Source organism: Psammomys obesus, unplaced genomic scaffold (assembly GCF_907164565.1).
Source record: "Psammomys obesus unplaced genomic scaffold, mPsaObe1.curated_primary_1811, whole genome shotgun sequence".
NCBI lineage: Eukaryota > Metazoa > Chordata > Mammalia > Rodentia > Muridae > Psammomys > Psammomys obesus.
Window position 1 is genome coordinate 2326167 of NW_026585643.1, and position 25249 is coordinate 2351415.

The window sequence follows — 25249 nt, forward strand, 5'->3', positions numbered from 1 at the left end:
TAGGGCAGTGCCAGCCGAGCCTTGGGTCTACACATAGAAAGGAAATATTTTTGCAAGGGAAGGAGGGAGACCTCCCACAGTCAGGTCCTCCCCGGGTGGGGATGAAAGGGCCAGCACCCTCCTTCCTCTGGGTGTCTCCCCATCCTCTGGGAGGAACTAGGCACCTCTTCAAGAAAACCCATCTGCGGCTAATACTGCACCTCTCTCCTCTTCCAGAAAACAGAAATTTATTCTGTGGAGCTCAACGGAACAAAAGATGTCAAGCCCACAGACCAGGAGGATGACAAAAAGTTCGGGGGAATGAAGAACAAGGACTCGGAACTTCATAAGAAAGAAGAGCTCAAGAAAGAACTTGATCTGGTCAGTTTGGTGCCCCCTTTCCCTGAGAATTTGTCTCTCTAACCTCCCTCTGGTAAAGAGGAGGGGAAAAAAAGCCTCAATGTCTTGGAATACCCTGGAGGGATTCCAAACTGTTTGCTGTTAAGAGTGTGATAGTATCTTCCCTTGTTGGATCCTGCCCTTCCGTGTCCTCCTGTCACCTTCTGTCCTTGCTGCCAGATTCCTGTGTTCTGCTTGGAGACAGTCCTAGATAGGAACGGGGAGCTTACCTGTAAGCCCCAGAGGCAGAACCCATTCCTCTCCTTTTCAGTTGCTTCTCTGAGCTGTAAATAACAACTTGTCAGTCTTCCCCTGGCAAGAAAAAGTATTTGAGCTACAGCCTCCAGGGAGAGAAAACCAAAGCCACAGGCCTTGTGAGGTTTACTGTGTTCCTGGAAAGAACAGCTCCAGGGGTAGAATGCTGGGCCTGGACTCCACCATCACAGGCTCAATCCAAGTCTTTCTCCAGGACTGAGCTATAACTGGGCACAATCAAGCTAGCAAGATGGAAACTCCCCTCCCCCGGTTTCCCTATCTAAAATGGGAAATGGCTTGCAAGGTTGTGAGGGGAAAATGAGCTATGTTTCATAAGTAAGTTTCTTTATGAAAGGGCGCTATTATTACTATAAAGGAAGGATACTGGATTATTAAAACTGACTGCTTTAATGAACAGCTGCTCTGGATGTGAAATGTAAGATATCCTTTCAGGAAGGCCAGAGGGAATTTGAGATTGTTCTGGGTCATCCACTGGCTGACCTCAAAGCCCTGTGTTTATAGTCCTGGGCTACTTTGGATACAAGCAGCTCATTGAGGCTAGGTTGCCAGTTCATGACTCAGGAACTTGGCACGGTGAGAGCCTCACAAGGAACCAACAAATACTACAAATTGGAGCTCTTTAACTTTCCTGGAGAGCTTGTTAGACATTTAACAGCACACTGCTACGCTGCTGTGTGCATGCATCCTGATAGACATCTGAGGATGTCTCACAACAGCTCACAAGTTGAACTGACCTATGTTTAAATCTCAATGTGTCCTATGCTTGTTTTTCTCGTTCTCTGTTTAATTGTTTTTCAAGACACGGTTTTTCTGTGTAACAGAGCCATAGCTGTCCTGGACTTGCTCTGTAGACCAGGCTAGCCTTGAATTCATAAAGATCCACCTGCCTCTGCCTCCCAAGTGCTGGGATCAAAGGCATGCACCACCATGCCCAGCTTTTTTTTTTTTTTTTTTTTTTTTGTCATTTTTCTCTTTTCATTCATTTTTATCCCCAGCACTTAGAAGGCTAAGGTGGCAGTTATCATGAGTTCAAGGCCACCAGACTGGGCTGCATTCTGAGGCCTGATTAAAGAGGAGAAAAGTTATGCCTATCTGTTACAGTTGTAGAGAGGATAAACTGAGGTAGGTCAGGGCAAAGAGCAATACTAGGTCTCTGGTGTTTAAGATTGAATACACACCTGTTTTCTCTTGAGATTACTACTTGAATATACACCTGTTCTCTCGTAAGCCTGCTAATTTTTAAATTTTTATCCATATCTACTTATCTGTATTATCTTTGGATACAGGGTCTTGCTATAAAGTTCATATTGGCCTGGTACTTGGTATGTGGCCCAGCTGGCCTTGGACTTTGATAGTGTTGTGTGGGCCTCCCAAATCCTGAGATTACAGGCATCAACCATCATGCTCAGCTCTGCCTATAACTACAATGAGAACTTTTCTTGTTTGAGTTTTTTGAATTCTGTATAGAAAAAAAAAATCATTCCCATGGCCTGAGCCCATTTTCCTGCTTCACTGTATGAAGGGAGCCACTGCTCTCCCTCCACTTTCTCAAGCTTCTTACAAGAGTCCTGCAGGTTGTGGCATGGTGCTTAAATGGCTTTGTACCTTGATCTCTGTGGCAAACGAGAGCCTTGGAACTCACTGAATGGTGAACCTGGGCTGCCCTAATTCTCAGCAGCAGACGGAGCAGCCACAGCCACAGCCTCGCTCTGCCTCTCCCTTCCTTCCTGCTCTCATCGCACATGTACATCACCTCATGCTTATCACCTCCAGCCAGTCTCGGCATCCGGGTCCAAATGAAGTACCCAACTAGCCTGTAACTTCAAGATGAAGGTGCCAGGGCTTGCAGGAGCTGGAGGGTAGGCTGAGGCAAAGAAGCATCGTGTTGCTCCTAAGAGCCCAGGGCAGTGCCCGGTGTCTGTGGCAAGTGCAGTGTGTACTCACAGGTCAGGCAGAGACTCAAGACAAGGTTCTCCTGCACTAGCATCCCTACTCACTGCACTGCCTTCTCTCCTTCCCACCCAGCGTCCCTGCTTCTTCTGTCCTCGGTGCTATTTCCAGCTTTCAAAGTGGGTGGAGTCTTTTGGAGCGATGTCATTTACTGGCTTTCCTTTTGTGAATTTCAGGATGACCACAGACTCAGTAATACAGAACTGGAACAGAAGTATGGTACAGATATCATCCGGGTAAGCCATCAGGGCACTGTGTGTCTGGGGGAGCAAGCGTCCTGACCGTACAAAGAGGAATGCTGGTGTGCTCGGGCTGTGGGTGACTTGTGAAACTTTTCGTTTTCGGTACGCTGTGCCTGATCCAAGGCCTCAGCCAGGCTGCTTTCCTGAGCTAGACACCCAAGCATAGACAGCAAGGGAGCTGTCTATTATATAGACCTTCCTCAAAATCATAGCCAGAAGATGCTTTGTGAAATAAAATGGTGCATGGGGCTCTCTTTAATGGAGGCTACGGAGGCCATTGTTAGAAGATAAGGGCCCGGAGTCTGCCTCTCAGAGCCCAAGGTACCAGAGCACCGTGGCGTGGCCTCGGGATTGTACAGATTCCTCACTACACATGCATCGCTTCCTTCTATGAATTCAAATCCACGTTCAATTTCAAAAGCTTAAGCCTCTTTTAAAAAAAAAAAAACATTTGTTTATTTATTTTTATGTGTGTGAGTGTTTGGGGCTGCATGTGTGTTAATGTGCCACATGCATGCAGTACCTGCAGAAGCCAAAAGAGGGCATCAAATCCCATGGAACTGTTTTAGATGGTTCTGTATTGCCGTGTGGGTGCTGAGGACCAAGCCCAGGCCTTCTGCAAGAGCAGCAAGTGCTCTTACCCGCTGAACTATCCCTCTAGCCCAACTGTGAGCCTCTTGAAAGAAAATGAATATTCATTTGTTCAAATGAAAAAAGAAAAAAATTCTGTGGTTCACACTACATTGGCAGTGAGAGAGAAACAGGAGTGGGTAATGCTGGCGTGAAGGCAGCAGATTGCCAGGAAGCTTGGCATTCACTTTACATAACTGGGGTTACGGTGGTGATAGTGAGAGCTTGAAACTGTGCAAGGAGAGATGGGTAATTTCTGAAGAGAGGGGCCAGAATAGCCTATAGTGTCTAAAGGGGGCTCAGAATTATGATCAAGATATAAGTCTGAGGAATACCCAGGACTCAGAAAGGGTAAGGATGAGTGTGTAGAACAATCTGGGTTTGCCAGATTGACATGTGTGTGGAAAAGGCCAAAGAATGGTGAGACAGAGCGGCTAGGGAAAGTCATCTGTGAAATCGTTACACTTTTCCACGTTGAGTTGAGGGAGAGGAGATACATTAATTATATAAGCAGGCACAACTGCTAGATGAAAGTAATCTTACAAAAAAGTCAAGTCTGGAAAGAGAGAGCGGGTGTGGGGGGAAGAAGACTATAAAAGTAAGATAGAATTAAAATGAAAGTCCAAAGCAGGGTAGCCCAGGAAGAGGGAAAGAAAGCAGTGGAAGGGAGCATTCAAGAGAGTTTTTTAAATGACACTAGATCTTGGTGCAAGGAGATTTGACTTAATCTCCAATTTTGTTTGCCATATTAGAGGCAAGAGAAGGAGGTCAGGTGATGGGTGGGTAGAAGCAAGAAGGTAAGAATACAGCAGAGACAGTGGTGAGTTTTATTTTGAATTATTTGTTCCAGAATCCACAAACACTAAAGTCCTTTCTGTAATGGCACAATATTTGCATGGGACCAACACACAGCCTCCCGCATACTTAAAATCACCTCTAGATAATTTATAGCTAATGCTCTTCAGGTGCTGTGTAAGTGAGTCTTAGGCTGTGTTGTTGAGGAATAAGGAGAAGGGAAGGGGTTTGTATATGTTCAGTATGGATGCAGCCATCATAGGCTTGGCTGGATTTTTAATCCAAGGTTGGTGGAATCTGTGAGTGCAGCAGGCTGGCTGTACTATTAAAAACATCTCTGGAACTACTTTGTGGAAATGTTCAACAGTTGCTAAGGAAAGAAGTTCTGGAAAAAAAGAGTGCCAGGGTGAAGGGCAAGGATGAGTTGGCAACTCAAAATTTAGTCATATGACAAATATTTGAGTCACTACCAAGCAAAAACATTAGACCCTAGAGCAGACTCAAAAATGAACAAAACAGAGATATTACCTCTAGCTTAAGCACATTAGGAAGAGAATATATCCATAAGATAGCCTCTATGAGTTTTTGTGGGGTGTGGGGGCATATATGTATATCAAAGCGTTTGGGAGGCTGAGGCAGAAGGATTGCAAATTCAAGGCCAGTGCGGACTACGTATCAGTATCACAAAATAAAAAGTAAAAAGAGGGTTTTAGAGCTTAGGGATGGACACTTTCCTAGCTCTGGGTCCCATCCCTGGAATACCATCCAAAAGAAGAAATGTATATTGGAGAGAGATGTTTAACGTGACTTAAATATTTTCTAATGTATACATATTGAATATCAATACCCTGTCATTAAAAACAAAAGTAATCTTTGTCCAAAAAGAAAGGTGGGAGTTGGGAGAACAAGGCCTTGTTCACTCTCCCTGGGCCTTCCTGGGCAGTGTGAATAGCTAACCACAACCTCCCAGAAACACGAAGAGCGATTGCTGTTTCTATGTATGTCTTTTCTTGGCTTTTTCAGGGTCTCTCCAGTATCAGGGCTGCAGAGCTCCTGGCTCGGGATGGGCCCAATGCCCTCACCCCTCCCAAGCAAACTCCAGAGATTATCAAGTTCCTCAAGCAGATGGTGGGGGGCTTCTCCATCCTCCTATGGATAGGTGCCGTCTTGTGCTGGATCGCATACGTGATCCAGTATGTCAACAATTCTGCATCCCTAGACAGCGTAAGCAGCCACCTTGGGATTTACTTGGTTACAGGGTGAAGCCGTCCGTAAGTGAGGCCATCGCTGGGCACAGCGCTGGGTGAAAGCTAGGGTTCTACCACCCACCAGGCAGTGAGGAATGTGGGGAAACTGGGCATCCTCCCTGCTGTGAAGCAAGTGGTATTTCATTTTCCGACAATGTAAGCATGAATTTTAGCATGAATACAGACAAACATTTATCCGTAATGAGAGAGAAAAAAAATTACCATGAAGTGTTTTTAGAGTGCTCGTTCCTCAAAGCTAATCTCTCCTTTTCCCGTGGAGGGCAGCTGTACCTGCTCACAACCCAGTGCCAAGCCCATAGAAATGAACTAGCTGATACCGTGCTAAGAGAAAGAAACCAGCTCAGTTGCCAAAAGCTAGGTGTTGCATGAGGTCACTGATGTTAAGTACCAGATAGGCCCCTCTTTGGAGGACATATCCATGGTCCCTAGGCTGGCACAGGAGCAGATAGTGAATATGAGCAACAAGAAATGTTCTAGATTTTCAGATTTGGGAGGGGGAGTTGAATGTGTGTGTATATAAAAAAGAGACCTTAACATTGGCACAGCGTTTGTTTCTTTCATGTATACCTCTTCTTCATAGCCTGAAGTTAGTTCTTGGCAATGCTTTTAGCCTCTCCATGTTTGCGACCTGCCACATGAGATCAGATAGAAATTTCCCATCTGGGAGTCACAGCGGTAGTCAGACTAGACTGTTTCGGAGTTGGGGTTGTTGGGTTAACTGCTTCCTCTCCTCCCTACCCAGGTCTACTTGGGCGCCATTCTTGTCCTGGTTGTTATCTTAACGGGGATTTTTGCTTATTACCAAGAAGCCAAGAGCACCAACATCATGGCCAGCTTTAGTAAGATGATCCCCCAGGTGAGTGGGGGCCGCCCAGCTCTGCTCTCTTCCTCAGTACTGGGTAAGGAGGTAGCTGTGGCCCCACTCCTTACTGTCTGGGACATCTTGGTCAGATTACCTCATGTCTCTGAGTCCTAGCTCATCTCAGGGTTGAGGTGATCACAGGGCTGAAGTGAGATCATGGAAAATGCTCAGTCAAGGGAAAAGCAGGACAGACCATTAGTCGCCGCACTGTGTTCTGAGCCCTCAGACAGCAGCCCACAGGGTTCTTGAATATTCCTCGCTGACAGTCAAGGCCATCCATCCAGTTTGCTTTGTGTGTGGCTATTTTTTGCTTTCGTTGTTTGTTGTCCTAAATGTCCCTGTGGAGACGTAGTGCTCCTTTCTTCTCCCAAGGAATCCTCGTGTCCATAGCCAGGAAACCTCTCTGACCCTGGCTGTAAGAACTGGCGGCTAGAAGGAAAGATGCTGGGTATAAGAGATGCCTCCTGCAACACCAAGAATCAGGGCATCTCTTCTCTAAAGTTCCCCCATCTGAGCAGGAGTCTAGCTCTTTGTCTGGTACTCACCCGCCTGGCCATCTGGGCAGGAGGCCTCACCTTCATCATCTCCATTTATCATATCTGCCAAGCAATGGTAGACTTTTCTGGCTCCAAGAACAGACTGCAAGAAAAACCAGTTCTCAGGGTCCTGACAGCCATGTGAAGCAGTCTCCAGTTTTGCCCTCACCACTCTGGCCTGCCTCTCTGGGGTTTCACAGGTGCAGATGGTAGGAACGTTGCCGTGCTCCCCAGAAACTTACGCCTCTGTCATGGCTTCCTTCCACAGCAAGCTCTTGTCATTCGAGATTCAGAAAAGAAGATCATTCCGGCAGAGCAGCTGGTGGTCGGGGACGTTGTGGAGATTAAAGGAGGGGACCAGATCCCTGCAGACATCAGACTAGTGTCTTCCCAAGGGTGCAAAGTGAGTATAAAGGAGTGCCTTCCTCAAGGAGACTGCTTGGGGCTAGCGGACACTCTCTCCCTATTTTGAAGAAAAAGTAGCCATTAAAGTAGCTGACTTTGAGTTCCTTTTGAATTTTCTCTCAGGTAGATAACTCCTCTCTCACTGGAGAATCTGAGCCCCAGGCTCGTTCAGCTGAATTTACCCACGAAAATCCCTTGGAAACTAAGAACATAGGCTTCTACTCCACGACATGCCTGGAAGGTAAGCCTCTCAGGGGATGCATGCCTCACCTGTATTAGTTCTCTCTCTTGGGCCTGAGTTTTCATCTCTCCTGTCCCTTGCTGTAAAGCTTTTTTCAGGAAAAAAAAAAAAAAAGTGCAGAATTGAGAGGGCCAGAGAACTAATGTTAGTCTCTGTATTGTCATGTGCTGGCTCATTGTGCAGGCCACCAGAGACGGCCATGAGCAGAGCTCCTGGAGTAAAATGTCTTCTTCCCTTCGTAGGCACGGCAACCGGCATCGTCATCAACACGGGCGACCGCACCATCATTGGGCGCATAGCCTCCTTGGCTTCTGGTGTTGGGAGTGAGAAAACCCCCATCGCCATTGAGATCGAGCACTTTGTCCACATCGTGGCAGGGGTGGCTGTCTCCATCGGCATCATTTTCTTCATCATCGCCGTGTGCATGAAGTATTATGTCCTCGACGCCATCATCTTCCTCATTAGCATCATTGTGGCCAATGTGCCCGAGGGCCTTCTGGCCACTGTCACTGTGAGTGTGCCTGCATCCCCACACTGTGACCGTAGATCCGTGGCTTCCCCCATCTGCCCAGCAGGACGCCCTCCCCTCCAGTGACCACCATGGGACAGTCTGAGGAATTTGTTTCATAGACTGGTTGACAAAAAGAATTGTGATGTTTCTGACATCTGGATATGTTGTCCTTGAAACTTTATATTTTCAGGGAATCCAGCTTTAACTCGAATAGGCTGTTTCAGTCCCCCTGCCTGCCCCCATCAATATCCAGAGAAGAGAAACTTAAACCCCTGTTTATAGAATTTCTGGAAGCAATGCATTTTCCTGATTTTTAAATCTTCCTTTTCTCACCCCTTCTTTTTATAAAGGAGTTCAACCTCTTCCTTACTAACCTCAGACTTAGCCCTGGCTCTCCTGTCTCCTTTTACCCAGGCCCACCTAACTCAGTCCTTAGACAAAAGCTTCCTCCTCCCCAGTCCACTGTGGGGGCCCATGAGGTAGGAAAGAGGGCTTATATGCAGTGGCAGACTGCTGTCTAGGCGAAGACAGGAGAAGAATGCTTTTGAGTCCCAGGCCTCACTTCCTGGTGTTTTGTTTTGCTTTGTTTTGTGTTTCTGGACAAGTGCTAGGCAGGCAATTTACCACACTCCAGCTGATTGAGCTCTCTTATGAATAGTGTGAGTTCCAGCCATAGCCACGTGGCCTGCCTTTGTTGTGTGTGGACTTCCGGAGCACTTTCTTCAAAGAAAATAGAGATGGGGAAAGTGCCCTATATTTAATCTTTATTAAGATTGTGGTTAATAAGGCTTTGGGGTGGGCTTTTAACTCACTAATCCAGACTTGTTGTCACTGTAATATCATGTCTGAACTAACAGTACCTTGTTCTCTCCTGAAAATAAGTCCCAGATAACCTGAATTCAAAATGGTTGTTCTTAAAGTGTCTTTCTCCCGTCTTGCTAGGTTACCCTGTCACTGACAGCAAAACGGATGGCTAAGAAGAACTGCCTGGTGAAGAACCTGGAGGCGGTGGAGACGCTTGGCTCCACCTCCATCATCTGTTCAGACAAGACGGGGACCCTGACCCAGAACAGGATGACTGTGGCTCACTTATGGTTTGACAATCAGATCTTTGTGGCCGATACAAGCGAAAACCAGACAAGTGAGTATATGGAGCATTCTAGCCCAAAGGCAAGGACCAAGCAATCCGTCTGTCTGAGGCTCTCTGGTCTTATGTGACCCGAGCCTGGCAGGTCCATCATCCACATTAACTACTGTCCTTTCTCTGCGTTTAGAACAAGGCTTTGACCAAAGCTCTGGAACCTGGGCCTCCTTGTCCAAGATAATAACACTGTGCAACCGAGCAGAGTTCAGACCTGGCCAGGAGAACATCCCCATCATGAAGGTAAAGCTGCAGCCACTCATGGTCTTCTGTCACAAGCAGCATGGGGTCGCTCTGTGTATTCTACTTGTGTGCTTGATCTACTCTCTCCACCTGTGTAAAGTTCGCCCTGGTAAGAACAGATGAGCAGAAGGTTTTCTTCACTCTATCACTGAGAAATCCAAAAAAGGATGCTTGGCAAAAATCCAGATTTCTCCTCATTCCCAGAAGCAGATGTGTCTTGAATTGTCTTTCCTAACTCCTGGAAGCTAGGTGGACATAATCAGAGTTCCTTGATACATAAATTCTATTTCCTGAAGTATAAAAATACAATTGGATAGAAATAAGGGGTCTGATCTTACATAATGGATTCTCCTCCTGTCTAGAATGTGAATGTCAAGTGGTCCTAGAACACACTCCCTGCCTTCCTTCCTCCTTGTCTACCTGTGTACTCTCTCTCTCTCTCTCTCTCTCTCTCTCTCTCTCTCTCTCTCTCAGTGTGTACGTGTGTGTGTGTCTTTGTCTCTCTCTGTCTCTCTGTGTGTGTCTCTGTCTCTGTCTGTCTCTCTCTTTCTCTCTCTGTCTCCGTTCCTCTTAATCCCTCCACTGAAGCTGATTGTGTGCCCCTGGAATTTCTGTGCCCAGCCTGGCTTCCAGTCAATAGGATGTCAAAATGTTTCCACTGACATAGTCAGTCGTTCTACTTGTCTTTGGGCCAAGGTTTTGGAAACTATCTTTGATTTTCTTCGATCTAGAGAGCCACCAAGTTCTTGGCTTGAAATACACACAACTCTACACTTCTGTTATCACCAGCCCCCCCCCATCTAAATCGCTGTACCACCTCTCACTAGCCTACCTGCTTTTAGCCTTCCCCTCCATCTTCTTTATTTGCCACTATTTTTTTTTAAATACTGATTGATTTTACCTTCACCAAACTTAGCTCATTTTTTTGAGTCCTTGTTTTCTGCCACATGAATCTTGACCGCAGACAGCTTTTCAGGAACCTCCATGATTTACCACACACACACCTCCACTCCTGGCAGTCTGCTTTCTAGAAGGCTGTTTTTCTGATCTTCGGTCTCCTACTCAAGCAGGCCATAGCTCAGGAAGCCCCATTCCACGACAGAGCTCCCATTTGCTCAAACTTCCTTAGTGCCTGTAGGTGGCACTATTGGCTTATGTTCTTACCATGGTCCTGGCTCAATCACTAATAGTCACAGGACGACATCCTTTTCTCTTCAGCTGGGTGCTAAATTTAGTCGCCATGTGTTGGTTGGGGTGCTAAAGGCAAGTTGGTTCATTGACAACAGTAACAAAAGAACTAGATGATGAAAAAAAAAAAAAAACAAAACTAAGTGATGTGCTATAAACTTTTATCTCTTGATTCCCAGAGAATTGTGGTTGGAGATGCCTCAGAAACTGCTCTTCTAAAATTCTCAGAGGTTATTTTGGGTGATGTGATGGAAATTAGAAAAAGAAACCACAAAATTGCTGAAATTCCTTTTAATTCTACCAACAAATTTCAGGTGAGTTTTCCCTCACAACTGACAATCTTTGTCATTAGAACAACACTCTATCATACTCATCTATTCATTAATCCATATTCCAGACCACACCTGGCTTCAAAGACCTTGGAGGGGTGGGAGATGTGGATGTGCACATTGGTCAAACCAGGGCAGGTTTGCCAGTCGTCTCTTCTTCTTCTTCTTCTTCTTCTTCTTCTTCTTCTTCTTCTTCTTCTTCTTCTTCTTCTTCTTCTTCTTCTCCTCCTCCTCCTCCTCCTCCTCCTCCTCCTCCTCCTTCCTCCTCCTCCTCCTCTTCCTCCTCTTCCTCCTCCTCCTCCTCTTCCTCCTCCTCCTCTTCCTCCTCTTCTTCACCAAGAAAAGACAGAAAGCTATCCCTGAAGTAGGGTAGAGAAAGACAAGCAAAGAGCTTCTTGGGGTCTGCTGTTCTAAGAACAGCCCACGTGTCCTACATGTATGTTCACACAGAGACAGACCTGGAACACTCCCTGTTTACATAGCACTGACATTGTGTTAGGTAGTTTATCTAGAGGTTACTTAAGGGATATGGGAAATGCACCTAGGTCCTGTGTAAATAATAGGTCTGGTAACATAACTATGAGAAGCATCTTAGATTTTTAATATTCTTGGGCCCTGGAGCCAATCCCCTAAGGATATGAGAATGGATTATATAAATCAGGTACTTTACCTACTTTATCTCACTGGTCCAAATGCATAGAGTAGGAACAAAACCCTTAGATGTGTTGTGTTGTGATCACAGCCTCACAGTGTCCAAGTGACACCAACCAGTTTTGAGTTGCTAGAATACAGACAGAATCCACCTGCCTCGCAGAAGCACACATGTCATGCAGGCCAAATGAAGAACACTTCCTTGAGACTGCCCTTGAAGGAGACAAGCCCTTCTGAGGACCAGCCAAATTGTGCTTTATTTCCATTCCATAAGCCATTGGTAGGGACCTCCTTTCTACCCACCACTCAGGAAGAATGGGGCCATCGTCACCTAATTGCTTCGAATCATCATAACAATGGCCAGTAACCAATCATGTCTATCTTTTTCAATTTGGACCAACAAGTTGCCTGCCCAGTGTCCTACCGCAGTTGGGATTTCCTACAGAAGGCGGAGCTGAGGGTGAGGGGTGTGACTTGGCCTTTGAATAATAATAAAGTGTAGTCATGCTAGGTGATTTCATCATTGTGTGAATGTGACATGTGCCACCACACCTGACTCTAGAGCTTTTTCTTTGTGGGGATTGAATGGGGGGGGGGGGGGGGGGGAGATCTCAGATGTGTTGGGCAAACTCTGCCACTGAGCTCCATCCTACCATTCAGAAAATGAAGGTGATAACAGTAATCGACACAGGGGCTCTTTGCTTTGGGTTAGGTTGGGTTGGGGTGAGTTTTGGTTGGTTAATTGTTTGGTTTTATGTCTTTTCTTGGTCACTGAAAAAAAAAAGGAAACTGGCAAAACTATTTTCTTTCTATTATTTCTTAAGATTTATATTTGTTTTTGATAACTCAGGGTCTAGCAATTACTGATTTGGAATTAACTATTAATTCCAAAGTTGTGGCAATTTTCTTTATGTCTTATTTTCTTCAAAAAGGTTTCAAAGCTTCCTGGTCTGGAGCATCTGATTCAATAGTAGAGTGCTTTGCATTTACAAAGCATTGGGTTTGAGTCCTAGAACTATTTTTTAAACAAGAGAAAGGCACCAAGTCTCTCTTGCATGATTGTGTGTGTGTGTGTGTGTGTGTGTGTGTGTGTGTTGCTGGATCAACAATATTTGTGTTAAACTTGTCAATTCTGACCTATCACTGGCTTCCTAAAAGCTGCTTGTAATGGTGCCTTCTTCACATGTCCACTATTTTCCCTGATGTGATAATAAGACTAGATCTATCCTGAAACAGAGAGAGACATGACCTGGCCTTGGCAGCTCAGCATCCGCAAACGGCTGCTCAAGGCTGAGGAGATGTCTCAGTCAACGAAGCGCTTGCCTGGCAAACACAACGACCTGAGTTTGATCTATAGGATCCATGTGAAAAACCAGGTCAGGGGGCAGAGACAAATCTCTGAAACTCACTGGCCAACCAGCCTAGCCAATGGGTGAACTCCAAGCCAATGAGAGATCCTCAAAAAGCAAGGTGGATGGCAACCGGGGAACAATACCTACCTTTGTCTTCTAGCCTCTACACACTCACACACACGCCCACGCACACACACACACAAGCATGCACACATGCACATGTGCACACACACATTTGCATGTACTTGTGAACCTCACACATACAAAGGTGCCTGCACCTGCACAGACATATGCACTCAGACACATACATACATATACCTATGGAGATGATGGCCAATCCCAACTCTCGCAACACCGCTGTTTATAGCTTGTTCCAGCCTCAGAGGGCACCCAAATCTAGTTTTTTAATTAGTTGCAAATGGCAAAGGAGAGCCCATGCTTGGGGGTGCCATGTTCTTTGTTTGCTTTCATTCTCTGAAGGCAAGCGGAAAGGAAAGAAATGTTTCCCCTGCCTGTCCTGTAAATGACGCCATGGCTAACCTACCCAATCCATGCCTTCTCAGCTCTCCATACACGAGACAGATGACCCTAATGACAAGCGCTTCCTGATGGTGATGAAGGGGGCCCCTGAGAGGATCCTGGAGAAGTGCAGTACCATCATGATCAACGGCCAGGAGCAGCCACTGGATAAGAGCTCTGCTGATGCCTTCCATATGGCCTACATGGAGCTGGGAGGCCTGGGCGAGCGTGTGTTGGGTGAGTGGAGCAGAACTCCTGAGAGTCATGAAAGAAGGCCCAGGAACCAGCAGAGTGGCCATGGCATCACATGGATCATACAGGAAGAACAGGAGGGGCCAGAGTGTGGTTCAGCCATGGCGCATTTGCCTGACGTGATTCCCAGTACTGAGAGAGAGAGAGAGAGAGAGAGAGAGAGAGAGAGAGAGAGAAACAAGAGAGAGACACGTAAGAGATTGTATGTTTACACTGAGGAGAATGGGATTGCTTCCAGACATATTCAGAGGCTTTGTAGAAGAAATCACATGTTAACCTGGGCCTTGAGGTGCAGTATTTGAATGCAGGGAAGGGAAAGTGTCCGTGGGAGAGAACCGCAAAGGCTAAGAGGAGGGAGAAAGGGTTGAGAGTTATGCATATGGTAAAGCAAGTGGTCCATGCAGTGTTGTGGGATGTCTAGATGGAGTAGGTACAGGAAACAGGGCTAGAGGGATAGACAGAGGCTATGATGTAGAGTCCTTAAATACGTGCTAAGAAACTGGTGTTCTGCCTTACAGTTAGGGGGGAATACTGAAAGCTTCGCCATGAGGGTGAGCTGGCCAGTTACACACAGGGTCTGTAAGGACCACCCTTGCTGGAGGCAACGAGAGGAGCGGCGCTGGTCTCTTTCAGAGGGGGCTGCTTTCATTTGGCCGAACAAGGGAGGGGACAGGTATCTGATACAAACAAGATGGCGGAGTATGAAGAAGGGTCAAGTGATGGGACTTTATGAAGCAAGCGAGGAAGGCCTGCAACTCCTTCGAAGCAGGTGGTGACTTCAGAGATGATTGCTTTTCTCATTTTGTGAGCAGGAAAGGGTTAACAGGAACTGAGATAGGGCTTCTTAGAGGTGGAAGGAATGTGAGAAATACCATCGATGAAGTGATGGGACGGGGCAGTGTGTTCCATATGTTCCACTGTCAGAACCATGGCTTGACCGAAGGGCACCTATGCAGAGCTACAGAACAATGAATTCACAGCCCATGGCTGACGATAAGGTTCATTAAACACAGCAAAAGCGCTTACCGCTTGGGTCGGAATCTGTGGAATGCGTGTTTCCACAGGATGTTTGAGTGTGTACAGCAGGTGAAATGCATAAATGAGATGCTAATGATTTAAACACACCCTACATTGCCCACAGCACCAAGCAATCTTTTCAACAAAAGATTGACTACTACCCCATCTGACTACAGTCATTCTAGGAACCTCCTGTCTGGCTTCTCAGCCTACTTACTGAAATGAAACAGTGAGCCATGCTGAGGACTAGGTGATGTCACATGATCTGGGAGGTCTCACCAGACACAGGAACGCCTTTGACCTCAAGCCCAGAGACTGATAGCCCAGAGAAGAGAACAGTTCTACCTGGCTGCTACCGGCTTCTCTCCAGGACTTATCTTGATTAGGACTGAATTTTCTACCCCTCCCCAGTGACCAAGCCTTCCTTCCCCAACTCAGGCGGTAGCATGTGCAGGAAATGGTCTCCTCGATCCAGCCCTTTTCCCCTGGAAAACATGCATGCTTCTGTTCTGCCTCTCCCAGCGACTAAAGTGCTGCACTGGGCTTTGATCCACACCATGTTTTATTACACCCCATGTCTTCAGCTGTTAGGCCCACCGCTGACCGGAGTAAAGCTTGTCTCCCCGTGGTTATGCTAGTGTGGCATCTCTAGAGCACAGCACAGAATGCCTGACAAGCACACAGGACATTACTTTTGGATGGAATTGGATGACGTATGCCCTTCTTTAAAAACACGCATTGGAATTTAAGGGATTAAACCATTGTGGCACACTCTGTGTAGTGGTAAAATAGTAAAGGGCAGAGTGTGTATCATGCCGTCTCCCTCCTGCTTTGGGATCAAATCTAGTATCTCCCGTATGCTAAGCATGTCCTCCACCACCAGGCCACATAAAGTTCTCCCAACTCCGTACCTTCTGTCTTACTTTATCCTGGGTTCACTAACTCCAAAGCGCTTTCTTCTCCCAGGTTTCTGTCACCTCTACTTGCCAGAAGATGAGTTTCCCCAGGGCTACCCATTTGATGTGGACACCATAAACTTTCCCACTTCTAACCTCTGCTTTGTGGGACTTCTGTCCATGATCGATCCCCCTCGGTCCACTGTGCCAGATGCAGTCACCAAATGTCGGAGTGCGGGAATCAAGGTGAGTGTTATTTTCCACTCTCAATGCTCCCTCCCTGTCTAAGAACAATCGACACAGCAGACTGACAGTCTTTAGTTCTCTTCAAGTGAACACCACAATTCCTGTTTTAGACCTCTCCCTTCCCTCTGCTGAGATTCCACTGACTGTCCTCAAGAAGCAAGACAATGTGTATGGGATGAGCCAACACAGTACCTACAGTGAGAAGAACCTTTTGGTGCCACGAGAGAGGCATTATATTGCCCTAGAATAGTGTTTCTCAACCTTCCTAAAGTTTCGCCACTTTAATACAGTTCCTCATCCTGTGACTCCCCCAACCATAAAATTATTTTCTTACTACCCCATAATTTTGCCACTGTTAAAAATTGTAATGTAAATGTTTGATATGCAGGATATCCGATATGTGACCCCACCCCAAGGGTTAAGAACCACTGCCCTAGACTATGGTTTTAGTACTACATTTTCCATAATCCATTTGTCTTCATGATTTGTGAGTCCAGTATGAATCACTACTGTAATTAATACTGACAAAACTGCACACAACTGTCTCTAGACACTATAGGCCCATTCACAAATGAAATGATGACAGAAGGGAAGGCTTACTCTAGTGTCATGGGGGCTAAGTAAGAAGCCTGAGCGAAAGGGTGGTCCAGAGAGGACCAGTGCATCCTTCAGAAGCAAGGGTGTCTGAGATTCAGAACTGCCCCCGAGCAAAAAACACAGCACTCCTAGGCCCTTTGAGAGCAGGCAGCATTCAGCCTGCACAGCTCCTCATTACCCATACGTTTCTGTTGTCTGTGTTCTAGGTTATTATGGTCACGGGTGATCATCCTATCACAGCCAAAGCTATTGCCAAGAGTGTAGGAATCATATCAGCCAACAATGAGACAGTGGAAGACATCGCAAAACGCCGCAATATCACTGTGGAGCAAGTCAACAAAAGGTAGCCACATAGCCGATGGAAGGCCTTACCCTCTGGGCCCTGTTGACGCTAAAGAATTTTGCTAGCAGGAACACCTGACTCTTTTGGCTAACACTTTCCCAGGGTAGAGCTATGTTGGCTTAATTTATAATTTACACTCACTTATTTTTCACTGAAAAAAAAAATAATTTGAGTATCTGGTTCATGCCGAGCACTGCATTGATACCCTTGTCTGGAACATTAGAATTCGATGAAAAAATGTTAGTTGTAGCTATTCCCTATATAAAATATAATTGCATGGCTGGGTGAACATCCAAGAGGATGTTTAGAGAAACTAAGATAACATCAGTAGGCAAGACGATCTTATGGGTCTGGCACCACTGACTGAAGATATTGTGCAGCACAGGACAAAAGATATGGAAACCTCATGCCCAGCTTAGAAAGAGAAAATCAAAGAGTAGAGGGAATTACTTGCTATTGACCTAGTTGAACAATTAAGGCACCCCTGACAGCAAGCATCTTGGGCATTGATTTGCACATTCAGTTGATTTTATAATGTGAAGCCCTGCAAAATGCTCTTCTTTTCTACTTGTCAAGCATAATGGAAGCTTTATTCTTTTAATCATGTGTTTCTTCCATCCATCCACCTATCATTTGTTTTTTTCATACATGCATTAATCCTTTCAATAGTTAGTTGTTGCCTTCAAGCTTCAAGTGTAGGCTTTATGCCATACACTGGAACAGGCACTGTCCCTGCCAGTGGGGAACTTTCCATCTAGCCAGGGAGATAGAAAAATAACAGATTTAATGAGGAGACACATAAGGAAGGAGCTGCCTAGGCTTGGAATGACGTAATGAATCAAAGGCTTCAGAATGGTGGGTTGAATGGAATTTTACCTGTGGGATATTCTTAGGCCTGTTACCAACAGGAAAAACAGATGTGAAAAACTCAAAACTTATAACACATAAAGAATAAGGCATGCAATGTCTTGTGCCTACATTGTTTAGCTTAGAGAGGGCTAAAATATGCAGTATTAGTCAAAGGAAGCTGAAGCGAGACATGTCCATTTCTAGCCAGGGAAACATGTATAGGTTTCAGGGTAATGGAGCATTAGCATTAGCACTGAACCCAAGGAGTTCAGTGGGTGGGAGGGGAGAACTCCAGGAGATGGGAAGTACAAGAGCTCAAGCTGTACTTGACCTTGCTAGCCACACTTGACCTGTGGCTACTTCCCCATAGCTACTTCCCTAAAGGCTGTGCTTGGCCTTATTGGCAAACCAAGTAGTAGATTCTGGGGTCTGCACAGGATAGTATAAAGTTCCTAAAGAGTTTTTTAGAGGAGTACACATTCATATCTGCAATAATCAAGAGGCCCTAGAACTTTTTATAGTCAGCAGATAATGATTTTGCTCAAAGACTTCACTAAACCATTTTCTCAGCACAGCACACTGCACACAGAGGGCCTCTATAAACCTGAAAGAACAAAAAAAGTGTATTGCCTATGTGTATTGGCACAATAGGATTCTGGGACAGAACATAAGAATAGTGTGTGTGTGTGTGTGTGTGTGTGTGTGTGTGTGTGTGTGTGTGTGGTGTGGTGTGGTGTGTTTTGTGGTGCTAGTGATCAGACCCAGGACCTAGTGAATACTTCAGCAAGCTTTTATCTCTGAGCTCTGCACTCATCCGGAAGCAGCCAGCTTTCTATTCTTCCTTGTATAGTAAACCATTGCCCCAGGAAGCACCATTCACTGTCATAGAACAACAGAAAAGGGTCTCCTGACAGCCTCAGCTAACATCTTAGAATGAAAACCATGTCCAGAGCTGTGTTTCAACACAAGATCTGGCTTTTGGCTTCACCTGGTCTCTTCTGGCCTTTCTAGAGAAGCTAAAGCTGCTGTAGTGACCGGCATGGAGCTGAAGGACATGACCCCAGAGCAGCTGGATGAGCTTTTAACCAACTATCAAGAGATCGTATTTGCCAGGACATCACCCCAGCAGAAGCTGATCATTGTGGAGGGCTGTCAGAGGCAGGTAGGTCAACAGCAGCTTCCCGACAACTGGGAAGGCCTGGCTCTCCATCAGAAAACGTGGAGCAGAGACTGGGAGGATTGAAGTTCTGCTCATCCTTGAGACCATGGCACAGTCACACATCCTCTGTCTTGATCTTATCACAAGAAGACATTCAAGCACTTGCTGCTGTCATAGGGTATAGATCCAAAAAGACTTTCCAAAAGTAAATACATAGAACCAAGAAAACGACTTGGTAGCTATGGGGAAGTAGTTTCTGAAGCACCTACAAGTACAAAACACAGCACTGCTCAAGTCCCATTCCTAAAATTAACTAATATTTTTATATAAAGTACTCACATTCCATGTACCTTAAATCGTCTCCAGATGATTCATAATACCAATATGTCGATGCTACATAAATACCTGGTATTCCATACTGTTTTGGGAAAATAATGTCAAGAAAACCTGTACATTTTCAATCTCTCTCTCTCTCCCTTCCTCCCTGCCTCCCTCCCTGCTTTTGTTCACTGAGTCAGGGTTTTCCTATGTAGCTCAGGCTGGCTTCAAACTCACAATCCTCCTGCCTCAACTTTTCACATACTGTAAAGCATAAGCATCACCACCACAGACAGTTGTCATGTGTTTTCAAAATGTTTCTGTATGGATGTTTGAACTTGCAGGTTCAGAACCCGTCCATATGAAAGGCCAGCTCTGTCAAACATCTCTTTTCGCTTGCGAATATGTGCTAGAGTTTTTGTCTTGACGTATTCATTTGCATATGCCTTTGTCAGAGCTTCTTATTCTTGCTTCTAAGATTGACCATCTTTATCTTTTTCTCTCCCAAAGAGGTCACTTGGATCTAGTAGTTCTCCAGTCTCAAGACAAAGGGGGACAGAGTGTCCTGGCAGACCTGTGGTCTTTTTGCCTGCCTCATTTCTGTTTTCTCATTGGGTCCCCTCAGGATGCAGTTGTTGCTGTGACCGGTGACGGAGTGAATGACTCTCCAGCCCTAAAGAAGGCAGACATTGGGATTGCTATGGGGATAGCAGGTTCTGATGCTGCTAAAAATGCAGCTGACATGGTCTTGCTAGATGACAACTTTGCATCTATAGTCACAGGGGTGGAGGAAGGTGAGTGGGGTCTCAGGGTGTCTTTCTGGTAGCCATGTTTCCTGGGGGACCAGAAGCAAGTCCTATAAAGAGACATGTTGTCCCTAGGTCGCCTAATCTTTGACAACCTGAAGAAGACCATTGCTTACACTCTAACAAAGAACATCGCTGAGCTCTGTCCTTTTTTGATCTACATCATTGCTGGGGTCCCCCTGCCTATTGGCACCATCACTATCCTATTCATCGACCTGGGCACAGACATCGTAAGTGGTACTAAAGATCTGATAACAGCCCCAAGGCTATAAAGGTCATATCTGTTGCCTTCAAGAGCCTCATGGTGAACAAAGGCAATGTTCCTCAAACTTCTGTACCACGGGCCACGTCTCCACCTCTAATGAGCTCCCTGGTGACACTTACTCTGCTGGTCCCTAGATCATGCTTCCCAGCAGGGGACTGAAGACAAGTCAAATGTTTGGAAATGGAAACCATTTCACTCCATGTTAAGACTCTTAAGAGAAGAATCAGGGCTGGGGATATAGCTCACGGGTCTTGATCTCCAGTACTGATTTTTTTTTTTTCTTTTGAAGACATGAGTTTTGGCTCTCTCAAAGAAAATGTCTTCATCAGTTTCAACTCCTATTGGGGAAGAAGTAGAGCCGTGTTAGGTTAGAGAACTGTGATCTGGAACTGCCTCACTAAACACAGAATGAAGTGGCAGGTTCAGTTTTTGTTGTTTAGTTGGGTCTGGCTCTTGCAGTGAAGGATATTTTGTGTGTGTTTGTAGAGCTTTTTCAGGGTTTTGTTTTATTTCCAACGGTCACCCATCTGAGACTCCCCCTCTTCCCGATTATCCATCTAAACAAAGTTCCACCAAAGCCCACATATGGCACTGGTTTACTCAGGCCTGGTTTTACTCAAGGAGTAAAAAAGCAACAGAGAGCAAGCTGAAGTGACAGTACAAAAGCTGCACAGGCTATGGCTCCATTCACCACTTTTGTATGCCGCCTAGGTCTGGCACCCGCTTTATGGGGGAAAGAAAAGGGTTTTATCTTTGAGGGATGGATCTGAGATACCCTTCCTAAACAGAATGTATTCATATTCCCATACGACAGGCCCTGTAATCTGCTCATTTTCTAATCCTGGGTGATTTTCCAAGTGTGGACCCGTTTTGCAATACAAATTCTCTAGCCCAGCCCAGACTTCCTGAAGTCTGAATGGGGGGATAGGGGTCTGTCTTTTGAGGGCTTAGTAGTAGGGCCTGTGAAACCACTGTTCCACAGGATTTGGTTTCACAGGTCTTTCCTTCTCTAGATTCCCTCCATTGCCTTGGCCTATGAGAAAGCTGAAAGTGACATTATGAATAGGAAACCTCGCCACAAGAAGAAAGACAGACTGGTGAATCAGCAGCTGGCTGTCTACTCTTACCTGCACATTGGTATGAGGAGGGTGTACCATCATTGGCCATCCCCCAGCCATGCCTCACTCTGTGAGATCCCTCCCAAAGAACTCATTCCAGGGCTAGGGGGAGAGATGGCCCAGAAACCTCAAGGACTGGGTAGCTCTCTGGGGCCCCGCATAGCACTCCCATTTGAATCTTCCCTCTTTCAGGTCTCATGCAAGCCCTGGGAGCTTTCCTCGTATATTTCACTGTCTACGCCCAGCAGGGCTTTTGGCCCACCTCCCTCATCAACCTGAGGGTGGCATGGGAAACAGATGATATCAATGACTTGGAAGATAGCTACGGGCAGGAATGGGTGAGTCAAGAGCTCTTCAGCCAGCACCACCTGGTCCTTCTCTCTTCTCCCTGCCCACGCATACTGTCATAGAACCTCCACTTCCCTGAATGGTCGTGAGGAGACAGACCTATTCCTGGTAACAAGCTCTCGAGAAGACTCAGCCTCATCTCTCAAACTCCTCCTTTTTTCTATTAGTTCAGCAATTGATGTGGATGTGTAACCAATCCAAAATCCACAATGGGCTAATATGTTAATGTCTTTTTCTTATCGTCCGTTTCAACATAATTTCTTTCTAAACACAAGGAGATAGTCTACCCTTAATCTGGGTGAAGTGTGAAAAGAGGGTCAGATTTCAGTTTTCCTCTCATGGTCTCATTTGGTCTCTACCCCTTGACAGACAAGGTATCAGAGAAAATACCTGGAATGGACAGGCTATACGGCTTTCTTTGTTGCCATCATGGTCCAACAAATTGCTGATCTGATCATCAGGAAAACCCGGAGGAATTCCATCTTCCAGCAGGGGCTCTTCAGGTACCTCCTTGCCTGAGCTCAGGGTAATGAGCCTGTCATGTGGGGATAACAATGTTCTCGGGACCTTCTAACAGCCTCCGCCTTGGCCTGTGGCCTGGTCTGCTGTGTGCAGGACCACAGACAGACACATGGTCTTCAGCATCTGTTTGCTTTCGTGTGTGTTGCAGAAATAAAGTCATCTGGGTGGGGATCGCCTCACAGATCATTGTCGCACTGATCCTCTCCTACGGTCTCGGGAGTGTCACAGCTCTGAGTTTCACCATGCTCAGGTGAGCTGACCTGCAGTGGCACTCAGTAGGAAGCCCACTTCTGTTCCAAGCTATTGAGCTATGGCAACCTGAACAAACACCAGGGTTCCCACAGGCTCATCCTCCAATATTCCCAGAGAGCTTGAATGGATCCCACACTGTGGAAACCCATCCTTTCAACCTTCCTATTTCCCAAAGAAAGAAAGGTGTTTTCCAGGGCTAACTGGATGGTGGCCACTCTCATCCGACAGGTTTCTTCGAAGGCCAGTGTTGCTTTTAGCAGTCCCAGCTTGGGTTCAGAAAGGCCTGAGTTGTGTGGTGTAATATATCTGCTATTTCTAGTGAAGCAGGGAAAAATAAGAGAGAGCCTTGCCCCTGCCCCTGCCCCTGCCTCTGCCTCTGCCCCTGCCCCTGCCCCTGCCCCTGCTCCTACCCCTGCTCCTGCCCCTGCTCCTGCCTCTGCCACTTACCAGGGTCAGAGTTATCTCTTTGGGCTAGCCAGGGCTCACTTTCCTCCTTTTGTTTCCAGGGTTCAGTACTGGTTCATGGCTGTGCCGCATGCCATTTTGATCTGGGTGTATGATGAGATGAGAAAACTCTTCATCAGGCGCTACCCTGGAAGTGAGCAAAATGATATAAAGAAACTTCGTTTTTTATTTTGCTAAGCTGGAAATCAGACCGGCTGTGCACGGCAAGCAACTGACAGACGAAATGTCTGCCCACTCCAGGAATACGATCTCTGATGCTCGTGCACCGCCTCCCCCAGGCTTTCTGTCTCTGATTTACCGTTTCCTCTCTCTGCAGGCTGGTGGGATAAGAACATGTATTACTGAGTCCACGTCACTCACAGGTCTCCCGGCAGCATATCAGAGGTGTTCTTCTCCGTGTCTGGCTGTTCCCCAGGAGATCTCTGCACAATGTGAATGCTGCCAAACCCGGTACAACAGGGACTTTCGTACAGAAAACCATGTGAAGCATCCTCATGTTTTGTATTTCAAAGCTGAGATTTAACTGTTTCTATAGGATTTAAATCTCCGTGGCTGCCTCCTTCTTTTAAATTTTGTGTGATGTTCAGACAACAGCACAAGGAAGAATGTATTTATAAATACAGGAAGCTCACTGTGTTAAATAGCCTTGTATGTCCAAGGTGAATGCTGGGGTCTGCCTTAAGCTAAAATATGATTCCTCGGGTCTCTCTTTCTTACCCTCATAGAGGCCTAACACCTCCCCTCAATCCACCCAGCAAATTCTTTATTTGCTGGAATTTAACCTCAGCAGAGAGTACCTGTGATTTAAATAGTGATATTTATTTCTAGTAAAACATTGCCAACACTCGCCAGCAGTCACTTTATGTCAGTCGTGTTTTGTGTTGTAACCGTCAGACGTATTCATGTGTGACATGTATAACTATGTTGACAGGTCCAGTGAGGCCTTGTTTTTAAGTAAAAGATGTTTTCTACAGCCAACGGTCATTGTTGTTTACAATCCATCGCCATAATTTGAGGGTGTTTCCGGAATTCAGCACTCAGGACACAGGAAGATGAAATGGGATTTCCGTTTCTCTTTGGGGTCTGTTGCTGGCCTCGTGGATGTGGTGGGTTGGTCGGATGGTTCTCTGATTTGCCCATGGATAATCTGCGAGCGTAGAGCTTTCCTCTTGAGCTCTTCCCTCACACTCCCTCAGCCAGGATTCTCTTGGTCAGCAGCGGCGCATTAGCGAATGTCGGTTTTGCAACCTTGCTGTCTGCCACGTGCTGATCTGATGGAACAAACGGCATTTGTTCCTTTTCTGTACAGTGGTCTTTTAAACCTTTTCTGCACAGTGGTCTTCTTTGCGGTGCAGCCTTTCATGAGGGGTGGAGCATAGGCTGATGTTGCTGCTGGTCATGGGCTCTGTGAAGGGAACAGGAGACCTAAGGCCAGGTGTGCTCAAGGGGCACACTCAGGACCTGACAGAAGTGAGGGCAATTGTTTGTGGCGAGGCAGGTTGTTCAGATCACCCCAGCTGGGATTTCTGACCGTTTACACTTCCTCACAGAGGAGCAGGGAGGTCACAGGACCCTCACCAGAGTATCCAGTTGCTCCATACCACCTGTGGTTTGCAGCTCTGCCCTAATTGCATGAGGGCCCACTACTAGAGTATGTAGTATGTGGGCTGGGGAGGGCTAGGGGAAGGGGTTCCATATATGGCTATGGGACAGCCATCATTCCTGCTGAGCAAAGGCTTTCTAGTGCAGCCTCTTGAGGGAGAAACAGCCACACTCCTGTAGGTAACCTCTCGCCTACCCGTAAGGAAGCCAAATAAAATCATTGGTTTCTAATAGGAAGAGCTCAGGGTATCTCGTGGAAGAATGAGAGGAAGGATTGATGGAGCCGAAGGGGTCAAGGAAACCACAAGAAGACCTACAGAGCAGACTAACTTGAGCCCATGGGGGCTCACAGAGACTGAACCACCAACCAAAGAGCATGTATGGGCTGGGCCTAGGCCCCTACACATATGTAGCAGATGTGCAGCTTGGTCTACATGTGGATCCCTTAAGAAGTGGTCCCTCAAGGGCTGTCTCTGACTCTGTTGCCGCCTATGGATCCCTTTCCTCTAGCTGAGCTGCCTTGTCTAGCCTCTGTGGGAGAGGATGTGCTTAGTCTCGCGGTGACTTGATGTGCTAGGATGGGTTGGTACCATGGGGAGCCTCCCCTTCTCTGAAGAGAAGGAGAGAAGGTAGGGGGAAGAAGGAGTGTGAGGGTGGGACTGGAAGGAGAGGAGTGA

General features: G+C 46.4%; 1 protein-coding gene across 1 annotated transcript; it reads left to right on the forward strand.

Annotated features, from left to right (window-relative positions):
- The first annotated feature begins 285 nt into the window (after nucleotides 1–285).
- On the forward strand, nucleotides 286–23315 carry Atp12a (ATPase H+/K+ transporting non-gastric alpha2 subunit). The gene is made up of 22 exons (XM_055617786.1): nucleotides 286–360; nucleotides 2781–2840; nucleotides 5295–5495; nucleotides 6282–6395; nucleotides 7206–7340; nucleotides 7466–7583; nucleotides 7826–8094; nucleotides 9037–9235; nucleotides 9369–9478; nucleotides 10846–10980; nucleotides 13562–13754; nucleotides 15753–15928; nucleotides 16732–16868; nucleotides 18729–18879; nucleotides 19820–19988; nucleotides 20076–20230; nucleotides 21279–21402; nucleotides 21576–21721; nucleotides 22101–22234; nucleotides 22402–22503; nucleotides 23012–23103; nucleotides 23287–23315. The coding sequence occupies exons 1-22, from the start codon at nucleotides 301–303 to the stop codon at nucleotides 23313–23315; spliced, it is 3009 nt and encodes a 1002-aa protein (XP_055473761.1). The 5' UTR covers nucleotides 286–300.
- Nucleotides 23316–25249: the final 1934 nt, after the last annotated feature.